Genomic DNA, 24,147 nt, shown 5'->3' with positions numbered 1-24,147 from the left:
CTCACAGCAAAGGCCGTCACATAAGATTCCAGAGAAACACTGATTCTCTTGTTACTGCAAATACCCAGCTCCGGGCCGCCAGGACACAGAACATTGGGACAGTTGTGAAAGAGGTAGCCTGCATGGCTGGGACAGCAGCGGCAGGGTTGTCTGACTGGCACCCTCCAGGGCATCCCTGGGAGGACCCACCCTGCCATGGAACTGGCTCATGGGAGACGACGGCAGAGCAGGGAAGTAGATGGACCCAGAAGCCCAGGGGTGGAAGCACAGGTCCGCACACACAGTGTGCTGGAGGGCAGCATGAGCACCAAGACCAATACTTTGGTTGGGAGTAACCAGGAGTTGGCTCAGCTTTCAAAGACATTCATGGAAATAACCCCGCTTCTCTCCCAGGGTCCCACAACTTTCCCTGTCGAGCAAGTCTCGATGCCAAGTCTTAACCTCTCCAGCATTTCCTTCCAGCCCTTTGACTCCTGGAGAGCATATTGAAAAGAAAGATGGGATCCTGGAGAAACCCTTCAAGATCACTGGACACTGCTTTTGATACCCAAAGATGCTTGCAAGGTGACCGACTTTTGGTTTCAGGGAGAGACACATTCAGGAGACCAAGGCGAAGACAGCTAAGAGCATCATAATCTGGGATAGTAGTGGGAGAGGTCAAAGGGACTGGTGAAAGAGGTGAAGCTCAGGCCAAGACCAGGCATAGCACACAAGGGGTGTTCCACCTTCACCATCTCCAGATCCCAGGAACATGGGAACCGATGAAGACACTTCAAAAGGGAAATACTTCCTATATCCCTACTTCAGACCAGCCACTGACATTTCAGAGAGGGGCAGGCCTTGGTTCCTATTCCCTAATTGTACATGGCCCTGTGGATGTTTCTGTCTTTTCTAAAAGATCATCAGCTTTACAGACTGATAGGAGAAATGCCTGGGCCTGTTATCACAGTGCCTCTCTGTATTTTCTTTTTCTTTTCGGCCACACTACGTAGCAAGTGGGATCCTAGACCAGGGATCCTGGTTCCTAGACCAGGGATTGAACGAACCCCCTGTGTTGGAAGCTCAGAGTCTTAATCACTGGATCCTGCCTCTCTGTATTTTTCTCAAGCCATTCCTTAAGCCCCAGCAATGTCTCTTTCACACAAAACTCGTCAGATCCCCTCCAGCTGGAACACCCTAAACCTGGACTTCATGCATACAGCCTCCCTCCTATATGGATGTCTCTGCTGCTGTGTGTTCACACTTGCTGGAGCTTCCACCTTCTACACACCAGATGATGTGAAGGGCTTTAGCTAACCCTGCATCACTCCAAAGAAAAGCATTCTACTGAACAGCCTGATGTCAGAGCTAGAAAAGGCCTGGGGTCAGTTGGAGAAAGTCCCCACTTGACACTGTAGAAGGAGGAGGGGCTTTGACCAAGGTCAAGCCCACATTCAACCAGAGGCAGAACCAAGAACCTTCATTCCCTACTCTCCACCCCAAGGGCTGTCTGGCGGTACCTTGTGTCTGAGTGCTGGCCCAGCATGGGGAACACACAGTAAATGGGCATCTGGAGGTCTGACAAGGAAGGGTGTTGCGGCCCCCCACGTCCCCACACCCCCACAGGTGGAAGATGCTTTTCCCCCAGCCCACACTCCTCCCTGTTCCTTCTTCAAAGGTGGGAGACGACCCACTCTGGGCTGGAGATGTGCATAAAGTTTTCCAGGAGTGCAGACACTACATTTCCATCAAGAGGGGGGAAAGCAGCCAGAAAGAATGGACAATTGACAAAAGTCAAATGTGGGACTGTGAGTTAGATAGTATCAGTTCAATGTTAGATGTCCTGATTTTAAGAACTGCGTTGCAGTTATATTCTTAGAAGATACACAATAAGACATTTAGAGGTCAAGGGCATGATATCTATTTGTAAGCAGTATATATATTTGTCTCTATATAAAAGTGAAAGTCGCTCAGTCTTATCTGACTCTTTGTGACCCCATGGACTATACAAGGGGAATTCTCCAGGCCAGAATACTGGAGTGGGTAGCCATTCCCTTCTCCAGGGGATCTTCCTAACCCAGGGATCGAACCCAGGTCTCCCTCATTGCAGGCAGATTCTTTACCAGCCGAACCACAAGGGAAATCCATCTCTATATGGTGAATGGTGAATATGTATGACTAGATATAGCATATATATGGTATTATAAATATAGATATGAATATTTGATGAATGGTGTATATATATGAGTTTATACATAATGACAAAACAATAGGACAAAATGTAAATAATAGATGAATCTAAGTAAATGGTGTACAAGAGTTTCTTATACTATTTTTGCACCTTTTCTGTAAATTTGAAATTATACCAGAATAAAGTTATAAAAAAATTCCCATTGAGAGGCATGCAGCAAAGACCCTGACAGGTCTCAAGAACCAGGAAAGCGTACCAGCTGTCACCTTTTTCTCCCTGCAGCTCTGATGGCAGTCAGACCTGTGTCCCCTGGAGGATGGTGCCTCCGCTGTGTGGACAGCACAAGGGTGCCCCTGAGACTATGGAAGGTGCAGACTGATGTGGGGAGAGCATGGGTCAGGCTGCCTCACAGTGCCCACATCTTACCAGCTGCCAGACTCTGGGGAGGGCAGTTTAGCTCTCTAAGACTCAGTTCAGCTCATCTGTAAAATGGGAACAACTAATTGTAGCTCAGTGGAATGAGACTTGCCCGAAGCAACACAGACTGTCTGAGATGATGCCTGCTACATAGGTGCTCAGGAAAACTCTTGTTTTGTGTGATGGGCAGATGACTGAATCAGAGGCCCTTGTGATCTTCTGTAACACTTGCACATTTCTCCACTGAGTCTTTCCTCAATAAGAGGAATGTTATTCCTCATCAACCAAACCACATTTCTCTCTTCCTTTGTAACCTGGCTCACCACCTCCCTCATTCAGAAATCTTCCCACATTTCCCAAATCTGATCCCCTCCTCACTTCTGAACTTGTGAGCTGGTATCCAGCAGGTTACCTTGTACTTTCACCAGTTTTCTCTCACCCAGCCCCTTGGGTTTGGACAAATCAGCTTGGTTTTTCCCTCACATTCCCCAGACCCTGGCTGCAGCGGTGGCCCCAGGGGCTCTTAGGCAATGTGTGGACGAGGACCATCCACTCTCATACCTGACAGCTCTTCACAGAACCGAACATTCAAGCTGGGAAGGGGAGGCCACCAGACATGCGTCTGGCCACCATCTGTTTGACAAGGAAACCACTCAGCTTTCCCTTGGCCACTGGAGGAAAGATGTACTTCCTTGTTACATTAGGTACTTCCCAGTCCTTGACAAAAATGAATACATATACACAGCCGGACCACTCAACGACATGAGAATCTGGGCTTTCTCATGGAACCAGAAATGTCTGGGGCAGAGGATGGCAATGCTAACAGAATAAGACAAGTTGAAGAGGTGCACAGTCTGTGTAATTTCACTTCTGTGGGAAAAAAAATTCAACTGATATATCTGCATGTGTATATAAGAAAATTTATAAAACAGTAATTGTGAATATATTTAAGGAGGTGAGGGGAATTAGGGGTAAGATGAAAGAGGGCTTTCATGTTGCACTGGGTAAACTTCTGTACTATTCAAAATATTTGAACAAGAAGACAGGCATATTTAATGTATGTAATTAAAAAATAATGCAAATTATCCCCCAAAGTGAGAAAAGAACTTGGGGTGCAGACCTGAAAGACATCCCCTTCATTTCCTATCTCCGGCAGCTACCTTCTCAGGAGCCTCCTGGGAAGGAAGTCCCACGGTGGTGTACAGGTACCCAGGGAACTTGCAGGTCTCTGAAGGAATCACCCTGCTAATGCTCTCAGCATCCCAGTGGGTGACAGCTGGGGTAGAGGGGGCAGGGGTCGTGGGCCAGCAAAGAGATTCAGTGTGGCCATTACCATACATGGAGACACACACTTCCATCCTTTTGGGAGTAAGACATCTGTCTGTGACTCCAACTTGAAGGCTTTTCTACACAGAGTGAAATTTCCCTTCAGCAGACAAGCAGTGTCAGCTGGAGTTAATGCCATCACAGATGTATGTGTCTGCTAGGGAGAGAAACCACTTTCAGCCAGCCTTGCCCCTCCTGTTAAGCAGCACTGCCCGCTTAGCCCCATTCCCTGAGCCCTCTACAGGGGAAAGAACCATGGGGTTCAGACTCTACCACAGAGCACCTTGCTCCCTCTGTAAAGGTGGGTGCTGGAATACCCTGAGGACATGGGCCTGAGGAGCCCCCAGGTGGTTCCACATTTAAGGGAGGCAGTAGAGAAGACCTGCTTCTGCTTTCTCAAGAGCACCAGACTTCCCTCTGGAGCAGCTGCTCTCCAGCCTGACTGGCTGCACCTTGGAATGGCCCAGGAGCTGAAACAAATACTGAAGCTGTCCACCACTAGAGGAGGTTCTGATCCAATGAGTCTGGGTACAGCAGGCGGCAGCGTTTTCGAATGGCCCCTAGGTGAGTCTAATATGCAGCCAGGGCTGCACGCCCCTTCCCTAGAAGTGCACGATGACAACTGGACCGGGGTTTTCTGAAGACTTCTCCAGAGCAACAAACCCACGAGGCTGCTCACTGTCTCTAGCTTCTATCTCTCTTTCACAACTCTCCTCCCACCCCACCTCTCTTCCCTGGGGATCTCACTGGAATGGATGTGCCAGGGCAGAGGACAGGAGACTGCTGACCTCCCAGCTGGAACCCCAGGGATCCCTGCTTCTGCCCCCAGGAGGGAAGAACAGTCGCTCAGACCGGTTCACTGCCACTTGGTGCTCTTCTAAGAGCCCACGTCTCTCCTGCTGATTTGCTCCCATAACTAAGAGCACAGGCCCAAGTCAGAAGATAAAATCACTAACCCGTTCTCACCAGGTTTTTTAAAAGGATTGTTTCTGCATTTCCAACAACTCATTAAATGCTCACTTTGGATACTCAGAGGCTCCAAGGTAGTTAGATATCCATGAGAAATTATCACTCCAGTTTGGTTGGCACAGCATACTGCAGGCTGAGAGGGCCCCCTGACAGCCTAGCTGGTATGTGCATGAGGAACCCAAGCTCCTCACTGGGGAGGGAAATATGTGCTTTGATGAGATGCAAATAAAACTAAGTTCCAGAACACTGCCTTGTAATGGAAAAGCGGAGGCAGCCTGTGAATTACCCTCACTCACTTCCCTTGTTAGCATGGGTATTCAGGAGTTTGTCTTGTCTTTTGCTCTTTAAAACACAGAAAGAGCGTGTTAGGGATGTCCAGGAAACCCCATCCCTCCTGTTAACACTGGAGCTTTCAAGGCAAAGTTCTAACAAAATTAGATAATAGTTCATCAGTAGGGGAAGCCAGGGCTGCCTTATGATCTTTATGGACTCTAAGCACTTTGCCTTTCAGGGCCCCTTCATTCATTAAAGAAAAAAAAAATATATATATATGTATATATGTAAGTTACATTTTATAACTGCATTGGTATAAAGATAAATATTAATATTAAAAATTAAAACATCTTCTTTGATCTAAAAGTTAATTTTTTTCCTAATTTTATAAGATATTGAAACATTTTTATGGGCCTGTAAAAGCCCCCCCATAAAGATGAGGGGGGTCCTGGAAGAGGCTGAGATCCAAAAAGAGGGAGAAAGCCGTGCAGAGTCACAGAAAAAGCCCCATTCCTGCTCAGCTGTTTAGACCACAGCTGCAAGCTGATTCCAAAAGATGTGGGTAAGGCCGTTCTACGAACAGGTCACGGCATCGTCATCCTGAAAAGTGCACCCCTGAGTTGGCCCAGTCACCTTACAAAGTAGGAGGGAGGAGGAGACAGACATGTCACCGTGACACCGGGAAGGAGACAGCCTTCTGGCAGAAGTGGGTGCTAAGTACTACAGGGGCTCACAGGAGGGAAGAGCTCCTTTCAGCCAGAGCAAGGACAAACTCAGGGATGAGATGGCTTTTCCGTGGGAGTCTGTCTGAAGACAGAGATGCCCAAGCAAAGGCACGAGGGGAGGAGCACAGGGATGGCTGGAGCACGCTGAGGAGCTCAGCTTGCCTTGAGGATAATACGGGGGAAAGGAGCTGGGGGGCGGGGTCAGCACTCAGACAGGAAGGCTGAGGGGCGATGTCAGAAGGTGTGCGCACATGTGGCAGGCATGCCAGGGCGGCCACCTGGAAAGGTTCACTTGTAAGGGGCGGGTGGGCTCTGCGGGTGACCGGGCACTCCAGCTGGGATTGATCTGGTCAGAGCCCCCCTTGAGAAGGTGCCTCTGGCAGGAAAGACAGCTGAGAGAGACTAGGGGATGGTCTCCCAGGGGTCTGGGTGGGGAGCAGAAGGGGCCTGAGTGGGGCTGACAGAGGACGAGGATATCTTTAGGCCTGAAGACATGGGAAGGGTGAAGAAGGGTCACCAGGAGCTCACGGGGTACCAGGGTGAGGACAGAGGCCAGGCTCTGTGGAGCACGGGCAAGGCAGTGGCAGCCCTTGGTCTTGGGCTTGCCTGGAAGAGCTGAACAGGTACTTACTCTCTGTTCCTAGCACTGGAGGAAGAGAGCTCTTCGGCCTCCGGGCTTTCATCTCCGGGGCCTTGGCATTTTCGCTGGCGGGGGCATCTGGAACTAAATGGGAACAACAAACATGAGTTGGCAGCCACCCAGTGAAAGAAGCAGAAGAGACGTTGCAATAAAAATCCCACCTCCACCACCCACCATGATAGTCCTCCCCACCCTGTTCCACTCGGAGGGCCCTTTGTGCTACGGGGCAGATGGCACCTGGGCTGGCATCAAGAGCACCAAAGAAGGAGCAGTTGTGCCACCAGGCCTTATACATCGAGTGCAGAGCAAAGTCCCCCTGAAGGTGGATGGACAGGCTACCCTGGGAGCTGGTAAGCATTTCCACCTCTGCTGCAGGTGTGGGCCAGCACAGTTGCATCAGCAGGGCCCCTCTGCTCACCCAGACACTGCCTTTCCCTTCACTGGGTCTTAACCCACTTGGGCTAAACATTCTGGACTTCCAGAAGCCTGCTCTGTGCAGAGAGGTCTCTTAAACAGAGGAAGCAGGGCACAGGGTAGCTGTCCTTGGGCTCATGATCTGGAGGGGTCTTGAGGCCTCTGTTTTCTTTAACTCCCTTGGAACAAGGGCACTGACAGTCAGACCTCCAGATCAGATGGAGGCCTCTGAGCAGGCAGTCGGCATGCCTCATTCGCTCTGGACTGAACCTTGGACCTGTCATGGGGGCTTCTGCACCCTCCCCAAAGCAGACCCAGTGGAACCCTGTAGTGGTAGCCTCTGGGCAGAACTGAAATGCTACACGACTCCTCAGGCCTGTCCTCCACAATCCCTCTTCACGTTCACACCAAGTGTGGATGATGCCAGGGGAAGCCCTCCCTTGGCAGCAGAGTGTCAACTACAAACTGGCTCTTGCCATCGACCTCCACAAAGATTCAATAAGGTGCTGCTGACCTCTAATACCTCCTGAAAGGAGTTCAGGGTGGAGAGCAGAGCTGAGGCACTCTGTGCTCTGGGAGGGCAGCGGGTAGGAAACTCGCAGGACACGACTTCAGATAAACATATTTTCAGGAGCAAATTTTAGGAGCCAATTCTTATATCTCCTCATATCTAGAAAAACACTAAAATCCTTCATGGTGATGACTGTTTCTCGTGACTAGCACAAGCTTCACGAGACTAGCAGAAACCTTCTGGAAAAATATGTGCTTGATTGCATGTATTCACCCTTCACCAAAATTTCATATATACTTACCTTTCCACCCCCATCTCTTTGGAGCAGTTTCTCAGAGCTATCTGAGGTGCTGCCTCCTGGGTTATAGTCCTCATTTTGCCCTAAATAAAGCTTAACTTGCAACCCTCACATTGTGCTTTTTTTTTTTTTTTTTTTATTGCCAAGCATAACACGGTGCTGGGCTGGGCTGAGTGGAAAAGGAAAAGGCCCTCACTGGGCCTTGAAGAGACCGGACTGGAGCAAGTTGCAGGGAAACTGCCCACGGACCAGGATAAGAAGGAGCTGGCTGTGCTGCTATCACTAGGTTCCAGCATTTTCCCCACAAGGAACTCCCTTCAGAGACCGTGCTAGGAGGGAGCCTCCCCCACTCAGAGCCCCTTCCCGTGCATCCTCTTCCTGCCCCTGAAGAGGAAGCATGAGGGAGAAAGGAGCGGGTGGGACTTTCCAGCTGATGCTTGGCCACATTCCTGTGGCTTGGCTGGTGAGGAAGGGCCATCTCCCTGCCCCTCCTCCAGGGTGGGGCAATCCCGGCTGCTAACATGTGCTCTCCCTTAGACTGGACACTAGGGGCTCTGGCGGGTGGGCACAGAAGCACAGAACTAGGGGCTGGGCATGTACGCTTCCCTGGCATGCAGACTCTGCTCCTCTCAGGACGCACTGCTCCTTCTAGACGGCATCAGATTCCTTTCCTGCTCTAGAATGTGGGTCTGTCCCTATATATTCCTTTACTCCAGTAGGCTGCCTTCCTACGCCAGGGCCGGCCCACTCTTTGTTAGCTGGGTAATTTCAGGAATCCCCCTGCCCTGCCGCCATCCCCAGCTGCGTGTTATCCTCTGCCACCTTCCATAAGAGCCAAGAAGCCCCAGATGATGAGTCAGGGGACCCGCTGTCCGTAGCCGACGCGGCCTGTGTCCTGTCTCCTCAGTGGGCTGCCCCCACACTGGTCTCTGTGGACATGGATGAAGGAGTAGGAAATGCCATGGGGAAGGGATGATTTCATTTTCTCTTACTGGGTATTCTCCCCAGAAATAGAGGTCATTGTCATCTACAGAAAAATCCTCAGTACATATTTATCAACCTTTGGTTCTCAACCTTGGCTGCTCATTAGAAGCACCTGTACCTTGGTATCTCAGTCCCCAGATCCCAACTTGATTGGTCTGGGTGGGGAGGCTAGGTGTCAATATATGCCGCCAGGCTGAAAACTGCTAGTCTCTCTCCTCAGGTGGGTGGGTCGGTGGGTGAGCACAGAGGTGGGGCGGGTCTCAGGGACTATTGCTAGAGTCAGGAAAACCTGTCCATGCTTCCCTTGACATTTGTGGATGAGGCGGCCATAAACCAAGGTCATGAGATGAGTCTAGTTTCCCTTGTCTGAGGCCCTCCCTTCTTCCCTTCCTTCCAGACCAGCACCAACAGCACCAATAACAATTCAAAGAAAGGCACACCCAGCCATTTCTTTGTTTTCCCCCCTTTTAAGGAAGAGGTAGTGAGGACAGAGTAGGCGCACAGGGTCCTCTTTTCCTTGGCATCAGCACTCTTCTTGCCATCTTTTCCCCAGTGAGTTCCAGGGCATCAGAGGAGGGAGGTAAAGAAGGATCAAGACTTTCTATTTTAATGATGGGGAGACTGAGGCCCAAGCAAGCAGAGGAAAAGAGGCCCAGTCTCCCTGAGTGCCTGAAGGAAGACAGACAGGGGCTGAGATTCCTTCTCTCCTCATGGGGTTGTGGTGGGCTTTGCTTCTGAGCACCATTAGAGAGATGGAGATCAGGAAGGAGAGAGGACAGCTCTAGTTTCGCCTTTGTCATCAGTAATCCTGGGATCATGCCCCGGCTCTCTATTTCCACATTTGTACAAAGGAAATGACACTTAGTTTCTCTGCCTTGCAGCACTGTAAGACTCTAGGGAGAGAAGGCATGCAACGGTGATCATTTACCTATTCATTCACTTCTCCTGTTTGCCACATTCCCTGGCCTCCTTCCCAAATCCACTTTAAAATCCTCCCCCTTCAGAAAGCCCTCCCAGAGGCCCTGCTGTTTGCTTCCTGCCCCTGCATCCGTCCTCAGAGCGTGGGTGACTGCTTTGCAGTGACCTGTGAGCCTGGCGGGCTACAGTCCATGGGGTCGCCAAGAGTCGGACACGACTGTCTTGTGCTTGTAGAGGTTCCCTGCACTTATCTTTCCATCTGGCCCTGGGGAAAGGGGCGCAACTTTCACTGTCAAACCAGGCACTCCTGCAGACATGGAGCACTGCAGGGGTGGGAGGAGCCCCCTCTTTCCTCTGCAGCGCCCCCGCCCCCTTGGGGGTTGTGCCTGTACCACAAGCCATTAACTATCAGTCTGTCCGTGAGAACCACAGCCAGGAGTGGGCTGGGAGGACCATGTGCTTAATCAGAACCAGCTTTGTGCTCACACGGCTGCCCAGGGGATAAAAATAATAGTTATAAAAGTTTAAGAGCAGCGTGTATTTTCTGTCTATTTTAATCAGCTTGTGATGAAACTGAACTCCATTTCTAGATCTGGGCCCCAGGGCTGGAAGTCCTTTGCTGGCCTGCTTGTGCCCCCAAAGAAGCACGGGGGAGGAAGGTGGTGGTGTGGGGAGATGGGGGCCTCGAAATAGAAATACACATCCTTATATGGACAACACCTCACCCCTTCCACTCCTGAGCTAGCTCTGGGCTCAGCCTCCACTGCAGCCTTTTTCCTTCTGTCTCCCCCAAAAGAGGTCATTCCCAGAGCAGCAACTCTCGGTAGGGGGAATGATGCCTTGGGAGGCTTCTGGGAGGGTGTCTGAGCTTCCAGGAGCCCCCAGAATGGGTAGGGCAGAGGGGCTGGCCTCTCTCTCTCTGGCCCAGAGCAAGCAGCATGCTGGCAAGGCCAGGAGACAGAGGTCAGACCAGAATGAGCGTCTTCCCAGCTCTGCAGGCCGGTGACCATGAGTCCTTGGGCAAGCTCCTGATCTTCTTCACCAGGAAAATGAGAATAGCCACACCTCCCACAGGAGGGGATGAGGTGTGGAGTAACAGCTGGCATTTATTGGGTACTTAGTCCATGCCTGGGCGTCTGTGCTAAGTCGCTTCAGTCGTGTCTGACTCTTTGAGACCCCATGGACTGTAGCCCACTGCCCATGGGATTCCCTAGGCAAGAACACTGGAGTGGGGTGCCGTGCCTTCCTCTAGGGGATCTTCCCAACCCAGGGACTGAACCCACGTCTCATGTCTCCTGCTTTGGCAGGCAGGTTCTTTACCACTAGCACCACCTGGGAATCCCCAGTCCATGCCTGGTATGATGCTAAGTACTTTATACCCATGTTTCAGGTTGAACCATACTGTCTGCCAATATTTAGGTGCTTCCGACCTGCTAAAATGGTAATTTGATTTAGTTCAACCTAATACAGTGGTCATGTATGGATGTGAGAGTTGGACTGTGAAAAAAGCTAAGCGCCAAAGAATTGATGCTTTTGAGCTGTGGTGTTGGAGAAGACTCTTGAGAGTCCCTTGGACTGCAAGGAGATCCAATCAGTCCATTCTGAAGGAGATCAGCCCTGGGATTTCTTTGGAAGGACTGATGCTAAAGCTGAAACTCCAGTACTTTGGCCACCTCATGCGAAGAGTTGACTCATTGGAAAAGACCCTGATGCTGGGAGGGTTTGGGGGCAGGAAGAGAAGGGGACGACAGAGGATGAGATGGCTGGATGGCATCACGGACTCGATGGACGTGAGTTTGAGTGAACTCCGGGAGTTGGTGATGGACAGGGAGGCCTGGTGTGCTGCGATTCATGGGGTCGCAAAGAGTCGGACGTGACGGAGCGACTGAACTGAACTGAACTGAACTGAACTGAATACACATTAGCTGACTGAGTCGATATAAAGAAGAAATGGGAGTGGGAGCAGATCAAAGCCAGGAAAAGAAGAGTGGGTCAAAGTCAACTCAGCAATCAGAAGAGTTACCTGGCCACAGTGGCAGTGAACTGCAGCAGTTAGGAGCCAAGGCATGGGTTGCATACACCACAAGTTAGGCTTGAAACTCCCTTCTCACAGTTACAAATCACCCCAAGTTGCCAAATCCAAAGGCCAGTGTTCAGGCTCATCTTATTCTACTTGGCAGAGGCATCTGACATATTGACCTCCATCATCCTTTCTTGCTGAAATGATCTCTCTCTGGCCTCTAGAACAACCCTCTCTCCTCGATTTCTTCCTGTCTCACTGCAGCCAGTCCTCTTTGTCTCCTTTGCAGACCACTGTCCTGCCCTGTTTCTCAGTGTTGGGCTCTCTCCTTTTCTCTGCCATCCAAATCCACCCCTAGGGACCCCATTTAATCCTAGGACATTCAATGGCCTCATGCAGCTGACTCCTCATATCCTGCCTCCAACCCTGACTCCTGCCTCAACCCCAGATTCGTCTAAATGTTGGCCAACGTGATAAGCCCCCTTGGATATCTTATGGATGTCTTATGGACCCCTTAAACTCCACATACTTGACTCTGCCCCCACCCTACCCCCCACATTCTAACCCCAGTAGCTGGTACCACCGCTGACATGTGCTCTCACAAAAACTAAGGGTCACCTTTGACTTCCCTTTCTCTCCTCTTCCAGTTCCTCAGCAAATCCTATCAGCTGTACTGTCAGAACATGATCAGTTTGGTCATTTCCCTCCTCTCCCACGGAGTCTAAGCTCCCTGGACATCGCGGCCACCTCGAACCTGCTCTCCTCGTCCTCCTCCTGGGTCTGGTCACCACCTGAGGGATCCTTTACCGTGTCCAGTGTTGTCCCATCTCACTTAGAATAAAATCCGGTGTCCTGCTGCAGCCCACGTGACCGTGAAGGTCCTCAGCCTCATTTCCCACACTCTGCCCCTGGCCTGGTGCTCAGCCACACTGGCCTCCTTACTTCTCTTTCTGGGAGCACCTGCTCACAGCCTCAGCTCAGGGCTGAGCTTCCCTCCCTTACTCTTCCTTCCTACTGCTGAGACTCCTTCCCATACGTCTTCAGGCCTCTGTTCAGACAGGCCTCACCCTCCCCATTGCCCCGTTTTGCTTTCTCCACAGCACGTGTGGTCGCCTGAGACCGTAGGACTTGTCTGCTCATCCGTGTTTTTGTCTCTCCCTCACTCCAGTGTAAAGGCTCTGAGACCAGGAGCTCTGTTTCATTCACTGCTCTGAACCCCAGCCTCAGGGACAGCGCCTGGCAGGGTGGGCACTGATGTACTGGCTGAACGAATGCCCACTGGAATGCTACCCCCCATCACACACACATACACCACCCTCCATGGTTGTGAAACCTCTGATCTCACAGGTGGCTGAGGCCCGAAGCCCTTGGTGGGGCAGCTGGGCAGGGTGGCTAGAGCTGCCCTGTCTTGGAGTTGGGACCTACAAAGGGCTTTGCCTTCTCGCCTCTCACCTGGGCCACCCACAGAGGTGCAGGGCATGCCAGCAAGAAGGGGTATTAGTAAGGGAGATCTGGCGCTCTCAGACAGTGGAAACTTTAGTGTTATTCAGGGGTGCCACACAGTCCAGGGAAAGGCGCAGACTTCAGAACCAGACACAGCTGGGTTCAAGTCCTGCCAGGGTAACTCATGCTGTGACTCCTTGGGCAGGGTGGCTCGAAGGGCCTGGGCTTTGGAATCAGAGACAGTCAGGGACACGGCATCTCCTCGTACTGTCTGAGTGACTGCAGAAGCCTTCTGACCCTCACTGAACCTGGGTTTTCCCAAGGAGAAGGATACCCTGCCCAATTGTTGCATAAACTAAAAATGCACAAGAGTTTTTGGCCATAGCAGGCCTTGAAGCCCAGCCTTTTCTCCTTGTTGGGGTTTTCCTGACAAATCCTTACCCACTGCAGGCTTTAGCTGCTTTCTGCAGTACAAGCTGACATGCCTGCTGCTACCTTGGACAGAACGGCGGCATGACCATAATCAAGACAGTGCACAGAGCACCCTTTTTCTTAAGGAAACAACCGAAGCCACAGGATTAAAAGAGCCAGATGAGCTGCCATATAAAGGCTACCTCCCTCTGAGGGAGGCAGCAGTGTGGCTAATACAGAACAGCCAATGAACCAAAGTCATTTTCATGAGGTCTTGAAATATATCATTCTACTGGCCACAGATGTAGAGTCTAAGTGGTGTCCAGCACAGGCTACCCGAGTGATGGTGAGTGGCTGTCAGGGGTGAGGCCAGTCTGACATCAGCAGCAGCTGTGTTCCTCACCCCTAGTGGAGAGGGACCTTGCAGCCCCTTAGGAAGGATGCAAGACATGTCTTAACCAGAGGTGTAGCGGGAAGCCGCAGATGGAGAGAAATGGAAGACCCTGCACAATGACTGGGCTTAAAAGTTCAGTCAAGGTTACTTCTTAGGGCAAGTGGTTCTTCACTCTATTTTAATTCTTGACTTATTTTAAGAATATGGGTAAAAACTATGGATTCTATCTTTAAAAAAACGCTCTAATCCACGAACACACAGAAATTTGCCTCTAAGATCAAAGGGCGCACGGACCCACTGGGTACTACCACCAGGTCTTATTGAGTAAGGGAGTGGGGAGAGCTGAGAGGCCAGGGGACAGAGCAGGACTCAAAGCCTATTCAGCTGAGAGAAGCACAGCGGGAGAGATGCTGAGAGGGGGCCAGGGAGCAGCTCAGAAGTCTGCAGTCCTTAACCATGTGCTCAGAGGTGGCTCTTGATGGAAAGATAAAGCTAAATGTGACAAGAAAGCAACCCACTTGAAGGACAAGAGCATATCTCCATGTGTAGCAACAGGGGAAGGAAAGCGGGTGTGGACGGGGCTGCCCTTTTTCCTCTTTGAAAAAATATAAAACAAAACCCAGTTAACCTGGAGTTAGCCCTGTTATCTCAGCTGGTTTCCTTCTGATCCCTTTCCTAGCTCTTCTCCTAAGGCCCAACTCCCAGTCTGTAGTTTAAGGAAACCCTGCAAGGGCCCCTCCAAAGGAACCACAGATAAATTATGATGGTCAAGTTTCATGGAGATAGCAAGGGAGTCTATTAGTCTCCTAAGGGAGTCTACTAAGAAGACCAACTTAGGGGCAACAAAAGCGCCTTGATTTGCAGAATGAATTCCCCAAACCTTTAAAAAATATCCCCAAATGTATTCTGTAAGGAAAAAGGAAATTTTACTGTGAAAACAAAGTTTGGTTTTAAATATAAAGCATTTTGCTCTTTCTGGAAAAGGTGCTGACACTTTGTAGATAAGAATGAATTGCTGTCCTGCCTTCAGCTGGACATGTGAATAGGACCCAAAGAGGCCAGGGATTCCAAAAGCATATAACCTCATCAGCAAGAGGGGCTTCCTTCTGAAATCAGCATGGCTTCTAAGTATGGGCTCTCAGAAATAGGCTTCTGAGGCCAAGTTTCCAGGAACACTATTCTACAGCACCTGTCTAGAAAGAAACAGGATCTGACCTGGGTGGGTGACAGGAGGAATCAAGAGCAGCAGCCCCTTAGCCTCAAAACAAGTGCTTCAAACCCCCTTCTGAACTAACTGTACACTTTGACCCATCAAATCTGCTCCCTTGAACTCAGAATATCTGTGACAAACACATTCACAGAACTCCAGGGAGACACACACCGCATTTTACAATCTCAGGTTTGCTATTGGCAACTGACAGTTTAATTTGTGTTGCCATTGTGTGTGCGTGTGTGTATGTTTAAAGACTTTGGTTGTTAAGACTCTCCTTCCTTTTCTCCCGCTCATTGTGTATCATGATCTTGGCTTTCACGATCAGGAAATCACATTACAATATCCAGAACAGAGACAACGATTCCACATCTTGTGAAACAGGTTAAGAGTTTAGAAGTCAAGTGATCGTGTTCACAGGCAGAGGAACAGCAAAGCTGGTCTTCAAGATGCCTTATTTGGACACTAGCTTTTAACATGTCGCTGATAGTTACTAGCCAGGCATTTCAAAGGCAAGAAATTGTTTCCCCAAACTACCTTTGTGGGCCATTGCAGGCAAGTAACAAAATACTAAGAATGGGCCCTGGATCGTGGGTCCCCAGATGGGACTCTGGCCCTAGCTTGGTCCTAACAGAGCAGCAAGCTCACGAGGGATGCTTTCCCTTCCCTGGATGGCCTGGTGCCCTGTCATGTCAGGTGGAGGCGGTGGCCTAAACCATCTAGCCTCCTTCCAAATCTAATTCTAACCGACGCAGAGGGGAGCAGGAGGCTCACACACACGCCACCTGCGTGTCTTTAGGACAAATCCCTACAGGACTGGGCTCGCCCCGTCCTCCCGGGAAGCTCCACTCAGCCCTGTCAGGACACTGCCCTCACGCCTCTCATCCCCTCCCTCTGCTACATTACAATTATTCCTCTCTAATCACAGGCGGGCCTGTCCCCTCTACCCAAAGCCTCAGCCCCCGACTCACCTCCTGGAAGAAGTGCCCCCACTTGGCCCCCACTGTGCTCCCGCCTCACGGGTCTGTCCAGCCAGCATTGACACTTGTTTGTTCCGGCTTGTAAAATACTATGTAGTCATTTTCCTGTGGGTGTGTCTTTTCCCCTTTCTCCTCCTGTCTTGTGTCCGGCTTCCCTGCCTGGCATGGGTGGGGGGTGGTTAGGACCGGGGAGGGGTCCCACAAGGTGAGCAGCCCTCCTCCCAGCTGAGGGCAGGGCTGCACGGCCACAAGGAACCATCAAGCAGAGCTGCCGTTTCCCTTCCTGCCTCGTTTTGCAAAAGATGGTTTGTCACCCACGACGAGAATGCCTCTGGTAGGGATGGCCGCTTTGGGTGCAGATCTGTTCAGGGATGGTGGGCTCTGATAAGTGGGACTCTGTGTGGGGCCGTGGAGGGTGGGCACCACCTACCGTCCACGATGACTTGGCAGGAGGACTCAGCCTGGCCGGCACTGTTCTTGGCTACACACTTGTACAAGCCTCTGTCCTCGGGCAGTGCCTTCTCGATGGAGACAGAACACAAGGAGCCTGTGGGGAGGAGGGAGATGTGTTGAGTGGACCAGGTCTGAGCCCATCATCTGCCTGGCACGGGGAGTATCACAGTGAGCGTGCTTCACACAGGCATCCTCAGGAACCCAGAAGTCAGAGGTCCTGTGGGAACCAACCTGCTCTCCTCATCAAAGCCCACAGATAACCCAGATCCAAAATACCTGATCCCTAGATACACCCAGGGCTTCCCTGGTGCCTCAGAGGGTAAAGCGTCTGCCCACAATGCAGACCTGGGTTCGATCCCTGGGTCGGGAAGATTCCCCTGGAGAAGGAAATGGCAACCCACTCCAGTATTCTTGCCTGGGGAATCCCATGGATGGAGGAACCTGATGGGCTACAGTCCACGGGGTCGCAACGAGTCGGACACGACTTCACTTTCACTTTCACTTTAGATACACCCAACCCCCGCTTCCAGCGAGTTCTCTCATAGAAATACACAATAGCAAGGTAAGAAGAGAGAGAAATAGCCCCTGCCCTTGGAGAGCAGTAGCACAATACAAGGGGCAGATGACCCAGGCCCTCATACTGAACATCACCAAGAGAGACAAGTTCAGGTCCCCAGACTGCTGTGGGGAGGATGCTCTGCCAGCTTACTGCAATGATTTTGTGAATGCATTCTAGAAAAGGACGTTCTGAACAAACAGGTGAGTGGAGGAGGGCAGGAGCCCCTGCCCAGTAGGGACACTGGCCTGTGGGCAGATCTGCTGGAAGGAGACAGAGACCAGCCAGGGACTCTGGAGCTGGCTTTTCAGGCATGGTATCTAAGCTGACACTCCTGGCTGACGAGGGGCCCTGGGCTGGGGGAGGGGCACTGTGGGGCTGCTTCCCCCAGGGTAGGGTCTTTTGGTCGCCTCAGAGAGGGATGGGACAGCTCTTGTTCCCACGGGTCTGCCCTTGCCCCAGCACACCTCTTCTGGCCTGGCTGAGGGAAGGAAGGGTCAGGTGGGGTGTACACTCAGGAGTCTGGTCCTTGCCCACCTTGGCTCTCTTGCCGCAGGGCTGGCTCCTTCTCTAAGGGACCCCTTTGGGGAGTTTCCCTGAGGGTGTGGGAGAGAGCACCTGAGGACTGGGCCTGCTGGGCCAGGCAGGGGGGCAGCAGTGCTCTCGCTCCGGCCACAGACACTCACACAAGCCAGCAGCACAGCATCCTGCTCGAAGCCGCCCTGTTGTCATGGCAGCGGTCATCACATGAGGAGGAGGACACAGCCAGAGCCATGCACGTCCTGCCATCTAGAGCCACCGGCTCCGGCCACCTCCCTCTCCACACACTGCCCGGCACAAATCACTGGTCCTGAGCTGGCAGAGCTCTGTGCGTCCCAGGTGTGAGTGTGCCGAGGCACAACCTTTGATCGAAAAAGTACCTGCACCCCCATTAGACAGACACACAGACTTGACCGACAAATACAAGGACCCTCGGAGAGAGGAAGGGTGACGTCAGTTCTGCACAGAGATTCTTACCAAGGCTGGAGGAGAAAGCGAGATAGAAGCGTTGTTTATTTCCTGGCACCTGGGTGAAGTCTTCAACAGGGAAACCTCAGTTCCACCAACTCCCTGGGGCAGGATGGCTGATCTGCACCCCCTCCTACACTCTCATTGAGACCCCATCCCTCAGCAGGACCTCCCTGCACTCTCCTACACGGTACAGCAATGCCTCAGGGTCTCTGTCCCCTGTGGTTAGGCACAGAATTTGCAGAAACTGCCACAGAAAGGATTTAGGCTGGATTTTCAGGAATTCTGTCATGAAAGTGAGAACTATGAGGCACAGAAATCAGGGAATGAGAGAAACTATCTTCTAGAGAGAGAAGTTCCCATTCAATCGAGAGGCAGGGCCCTGAGAAGATGACCTCTGGCCTCCAAACTGGAGGCTTAGAAGACACGGACCCCATCCTGCTGTTTTTCTTCAGTGTGAGGCTAAGGCCCCCTCCCAACGAACCTCCTGGTTGAATCTCTGATTGTCTCTCAGCCTCAGTCCAACAGCTGCCTTCAGCCTTAAACCAAAATGGCACAAAACAGTAGTAAGACCCCAGAAGAGGTGGAACATGTAGACCAGAGCCCTCGCCCTTCACAGCGGGAGCTGGGGTGGGAGCCTGGGGGAGGGCTGGGATATCATGAAGGCAGCTTTTCCAAGCTGCTCACAGCCTAGACCCCTGGCCATGTGTGTGGGTTGGGGGAGGGCCCCGGCAGGCTTGCAGGCTGGGCTAGCCCAGATTGAAGAATCTGGTATTTCCTGTGGGACAGCTTATTCCTGACCTCCAGAAGAAAAACCGTTTCCCAGAGTTTTTTTGAGAAGCCTCAGTCTGGTGGGGAATTTTGAGAAGAAGGTGAGGGGGATGGGAAGCAGGGATCCAATGAATGGCTCAGCTAGAACCCGCCTTGGGAGAGCCCCTCAGGGTCACAGAGTCTGAAGGCGCCTCCCCCCATCCTGCCTGTGTTCTGAGTGTGTGGGGAGAGGGGAGTGGGGTGTGTGAGGCTCCAAGCCCCAGAGGCTCTGCTGAGGCCGTTCTCTGTGTCAGGGCCCCTGGCTCACCAGGACAGTGCTACTCAGCTCCGGGTCACCTCCTTGGGGACAGGGCCATCTTGAAGCACCCCCAGCCGTAGATGGGCCTCTTTTACGCCCTGAGTTCGCCTCCCAAGGCCATTATGAAACACGTGCCTCTCTCCCACCCTAGCTGTTGGAGGGCAGTGCCTGTGACTATTGTGAATGTTTTTCCTGAGCCTAGAATACCATCAGTTTAAAAAAAATCATTCTGAGACTGACCAAGGCATATTTCTGGAACAGGTGATCTGGTAGGTTATATGCCAGAAAAGGTCATGAACACTTAATCAAACATAACTGACCCTTGAAAGAGATGATACGGTTTCCAAAAGAGAAAGAAATTCTTAACCCAGAATTCTTCAAGTGGATTATGCATCCAATGAAATGGGCTGGAATACTGCCTTGCACATAGTAAGTGTGGTGTAGATCCTTGTGTTTTGTGGGATGGACTTACATAGGTTTTGAAAAAGCCTTTGCAAGATCCCACACTGATGGCAATAAAAAATGAATCACCCATTGACAACACAACAAAAATGAATCCTCATTAATAGATGAGAAGAAATGTTTGCCGGGGGAAGAAACCTGGTCTGGGGAAAGAAAGTAAGGCATAAAGATGAAAGAAATTCTCAGCAGCAGCGCAGAGCTCCCTGTCTGGCCTTGGGCCTCCCAGGCCTGGGCCAAGGTCTCAGCAGCTCTGCTGCAGAAGGACCTGGTGAGGCCACCCTGCAGGCCCAAGGGCAGGCCCAGCTGCTGCAAGTGAGCACCGTCTGCCTTGTGGCTCTGGGAGATGCAGGAAGCAAGGACACTTCCACAGGTCCCTCCAAGAATGCAGTCAACTCAGCTGACTGTCACCACACCCCTTCTGCTCTCTTGGCACTAGATGGAGTGAACATAATCATGTTCTGTGGGGCCCGGGGGCTGTGAGCCCTATTCAAGCGACAGAGTTCAGAGAAGCTCCCCCTGACACCTATAAACAGTAGCCACTAGCAGCAGGTCACAGACATGCACACTGATGGCAGGAGAGCACAAGGGTCTGTCATGGCCAAAGGCCGGGGACCACAGTCTGAGAGTGAGGCTTGGGGGAAGTGAACCTTGATCTTAGCCGAGGTAACAGCACACGCTTCAGTGCAGTGGAGCGAGAAGGGTGCTGAGTCAGGGAGGTGGGGGTGGAGAGGACGCTCAGAGGGGTGTGAAGGATGGAGAAACCCACTTAGCAACCCCCTTCTCCCTACAAACACCTCAAAATGCCAGCTTACTTATTTCCACTGAGGCCATCACTGCAACCCAGTCACCCCAACACAGACACTCAGTGGTCCTGAACCCCCTCATCTTCCTTACCAAACCCCTGCCCCTTCAACCCCGTTTCAACCTAGGCACCAGGTTCTGTTAACTCTGCCCTTGCTTCTTAATCCAGTCATGTCCTGTCTGTGGCCATGGCGACCTTGCTAGTCCAGGCCTCACCATGCTTCTCCCCAACCTCTTCGGGACACCCTTTCCTTGTCTTTGGGCACATAAAAGCCCCTAAATCCCAGCTTTGTGTCTGTCACTCCCATTCCCAACTCTTACAGGGCTCCTACTGTCTTTAGAATTGAGTTCTTCAGCATGAAAGAGGATGGAATGGACCTCACCTCCCTCTGCAGCCTGGAGGATGCTGGCAGCTGGGAGCCAGCCTCCTCAGCTGCTGTCTGCGCTCCATCTGGGAAGCCCACACCCCCCTCTCCTGCTGGGAGCCCTGCCCGCCTCCAAGCTTCAGATCAAGGTCCAGCCCTTTCACCACCAGCCTCTCTCTGTGGCCCAGCACTCAGCTCCCTCTCCTCCTGCTCATCATCGGCACTTGGCTGGAAGAGGTTTATCTCTGTGTGCGTGCGTCCTCTCTTCCAGGTCTACTGAGAGCAGATTCACTCACACCTCTCAGAGTTGTGACCTGTGGTGGGGTTTGTGGAAGTGGTCACTGGCAAGGCTTTACCCCAGGCTTTCTCCTGGGTCTGGTTTGACCTGGGCGCCTGAAGATTTGGAGAGTGAAGTGCTAGCGAAGGGTCGGTGGACAGAGTGCAGTCGCTGCTGAGACCAAGCCCCTTCCCTACCTTGGCAAGGCGGCAGGCCCGTTTCAAGGTCGGCTTCCTCCACTGCAGTGAAAACACCAAAACTCACCAGCCCAGAGCCCACCACCAGTCTTCCAGCCCCTTGACAGCTGTTGGCAGTGTCGAGGAATGAACAGCCATTAGCCTTTTCCCTTCACAGGCAACGTTCTCGGGGAAGTTGACCAGGGAAGGACCAGTATGCTGACACACTAACAAGAATTATAATAACAAAGAGGTGATGGAGCAGAGTGGGCTAGGCATTGGAACTCAATAGCCTACATTCCAAGACCAGCTTTGTTACTAATTAGCTGTGCAACTTCTGGTAAAGCCCTTAACTTCTCTGTTATGTGGGCAGTATACTGGTTACAAGGATTAAATGAGTGAAAAGAATAAGATGCCTAAGTCAGTGTCTGGCACGTGGTTTTCAATTAATGCAAGCTATTCTTATTTTTCAAAGAGGAATTACAAATATTTAGAATATTTTTAAAGGTTGGACTTGGGGCTATATCTATCATCCTGTCCCCCTACCAAACTTCTTGTGCTGGCCTTTTAAAATTATTTCTTCTTCTTCAGCTTTGGACCTAAACTATCCATCTGAGGTGGTTTCTGTGGGGGGCAATACTGGAGTAGCCAGTGTAAAAGGCTCTCAGTGCCCAGCAGATATGACCCAGCAGGCACCCTGGGTATGAGCAGCCTGTGTCTAAGGGCTTGGGGGTGTGTGTCTGAGACCAGGGCTTTCACTGAGGTATGCTTTCACTGCTTCGTCCAGTGAATTGTTTATAAGCAACTCTTGGTGGCTCTGCAGTTTCCATGCAGGTTCCAGAACAGCTGTACAGCTGTGGATATTGTCCTCCTAAGGGTGGTGCAGCCATGCCCCTCACTGTGAGCAGACCTGTGGGACCACACCTGTCCCCAGGATGGCAGCAGCTGACTTTCCTTCCTGCTCTGAAAGTCATCACAGGATAAGATGGGAAATACTCCTGGTCAAAGTTTCGAGTCAGTCTATGTCTACACTTTCCAACCAGGACAGGCCGACAGAGGTGGCAGGGAAGGCTTGGCAACCTCTGCTCTGAACATCTCAGCCCATCATGGTGATCCCCCATGCCCTCCTGTGTGTGGACGGCCAGAATGAGCAGAGACGAGGGGGATGGATGAGATGACTTCTGGAGGCCCCTACCAAACTGAGGATTTTCACGTGGAAAAGCTATCATGTCAACACATTAGCAGAAAATAAACCCTTTTCCTCTCTCTGGGCCAGTTTCCCCTTTACTCCTTCAGCAGTTAGAGTCAAAATGCTCAGCCAGCCCACATTTGCTGTCTGAGTTGCAGAGTGAAGAGAGAAACTCCATCATGAGCTGAGAGGGATAATGCTATCTTCAAGTACTTCATTAGGGTTTTTAAGAGGAAGGAAGGAAGCCAGATGAAGGGTGAGGGGGGGGTGGAGAGGGGTGCTGTCAGAGGATAGGAGGAGGGCAGTGCAGCCAGGGGAGTGCTTCTGTCTCAGCTGATCAGGATTTGACAGGACTTGTCCTCCAAGGCCTCTGGGGTGGCCGCCCTCTCCTCCCCAAGGGTACAGTGCCGCTTCCCAGGGAGCCAGGTACCCTACCCTGTCCAGGGCCACCAGCCTCAGCCTTGAGCTCAGGCCAGACTCTACTCCAGTGCCGGCCACGAGAGTGGGGTGTGGGAAGCCTGCTATCCTTGGAGCTCTTGTTCAGGACTGGAATTTATGAAAACATTTCAAACCAAATGGAGGGGTCAGGGAAAAGACCCTTTCACCCCCATCTCTTCTCTAGGTATAAACTGGCCCATCTGAGAATTCCAAATGCTGAAAGGCCCCAGATGGCAGGATTTATGCACCACCCCCCTTCTCTCCACAACCCAAGAATGTGAAATACCAGCAAACAAGCCTCATCCAAATTAGGAAGTGAGTGGCTCTGTCCGCCTGGCTGCTTCACCTTCAGGTCCCTTTAAACCCACAGTGTTATCAAGACTCAAGTTGTTGTTGACCTCAAATCACATCCCATCACTACAAAGCCTGCCCTGAACTGAAAATGCTGCTTCAAAGGCAGTTCTCAGCCCCAAGCCCCCGGCCAGCCCCAGCCCTTGTGCCCCCACGTCCAAGCCTGTGATTGGAGCCCTCTCTGGGCCAGAGATGGGGTATCAGCCCAGACACAGGGCTCCTCTGAGGAGCCACGCCTGGGGGTGCCATGAGGGGGCTCTGCCAGACAGATGCTGAGGTCTGGGAATGTGCCCTGGGACCAGACTCCCGCCTCTGACTGCCAGCAACGGAGTGTGTGCCCCAGGCCCTGGGTGGGCGCTGAGCCTGTGGGTGAGGGGCGCAGAAAGCGGCCATTCCCACCCGGCCCTGGGCTATGAGCATTGCCAACAAGCAGGGCTCTGGGAGGTGATGGTGGCTAGGACAGGGTTTCCCTTCCTCCCAGCCCCAGCCATTTTACCTTCTTGGGAGAGGACGATGAACTTGGTGGTCTTGAGCGTCTTTCCATTCAGTGTCCAAGTGATGGTGGCTGGGGGGTCAGAGGACACCCGGCACTGGAGCACCAGCTTCTGACCCTCTGCCACATGGAGATCTTGTAGTTTCTCCTCAAAGGTCGGGGCTGTCCCTGGGCTCTCTGGTCTCTTTTCACTATCTGTGGCCCCTGCATGGCCCTTCTTGCAGTTCACATCATTCTTAACCTCCTTCTTAAGTTCTTCTTTCCCAGTGGGTTTTGGGATTTCAGCCGGCTTGGCATTGCCCAAGGGTTTAGGGGCCTCAGCTGGCTTGGTGTTATCCAAGGGTTTAGAGGTCTCAGCTGGCTTAGCGTTGCCCACAGATTTGGGGGTCTCGGCTGGCTTGACGTT

At 51.9% G+C, this 24,147-nt stretch overlaps 1 protein-coding gene across 6 annotated transcripts in view; it reads right to left on the bottom strand.

Moving 5' to 3' along the window:
• The window catches only part of MYLK (myosin light chain kinase), a 195,697-nt gene that overhangs the window by 60,067 nt on the left and 111,483 nt on the right, over positions 1 to 24,147 (bottom strand). For 3 of the 6 annotated variants that reach the window (XM_040250388.1, XM_040250399.1, XM_040250395.1), the window contains 3 exons: positions 23,745 to 24,147; positions 16,534 to 16,650; positions 6,512 to 6,604 (listed from right to left, as the gene is read on the bottom strand). The exon at positions 23,745 to 24,147 ends at the window's right edge or, in 2 of these variants, runs on beyond it. In XM_040250388.1, coding sequence (XP_040106322.1) covers positions 6,512 to 6,604; positions 16,534 to 16,650; positions 23,745 to 24,147 — 613 coding nt within the window. Of the gene's footprint in view, positions 1 to 6,511; positions 6,605 to 16,094; positions 16,184 to 16,533; positions 16,651 to 23,744 lie in introns of those variants that run through there. The other 3 variants (XM_040250400.1, XM_040250401.1, XM_040250402.1) reach the window with 3 other exon arrangements.

This window comes from Oryx dammah, unplaced genomic scaffold, assembly GCF_014754425.2.
Source record: "Oryx dammah isolate SB20612 unplaced genomic scaffold, SCBI_Odam_1.1 HiC_scaffold_2, whole genome shotgun sequence".
NCBI classification, from domain to species: Eukaryota; Metazoa; Chordata; class Mammalia; order Artiodactyla; family Bovidae; genus Oryx; species Oryx dammah.
The sequence above is the reverse complement of the archived record's forward strand: the minus strand, read 5'-3'. Positions and strand labels throughout refer to the sequence as shown.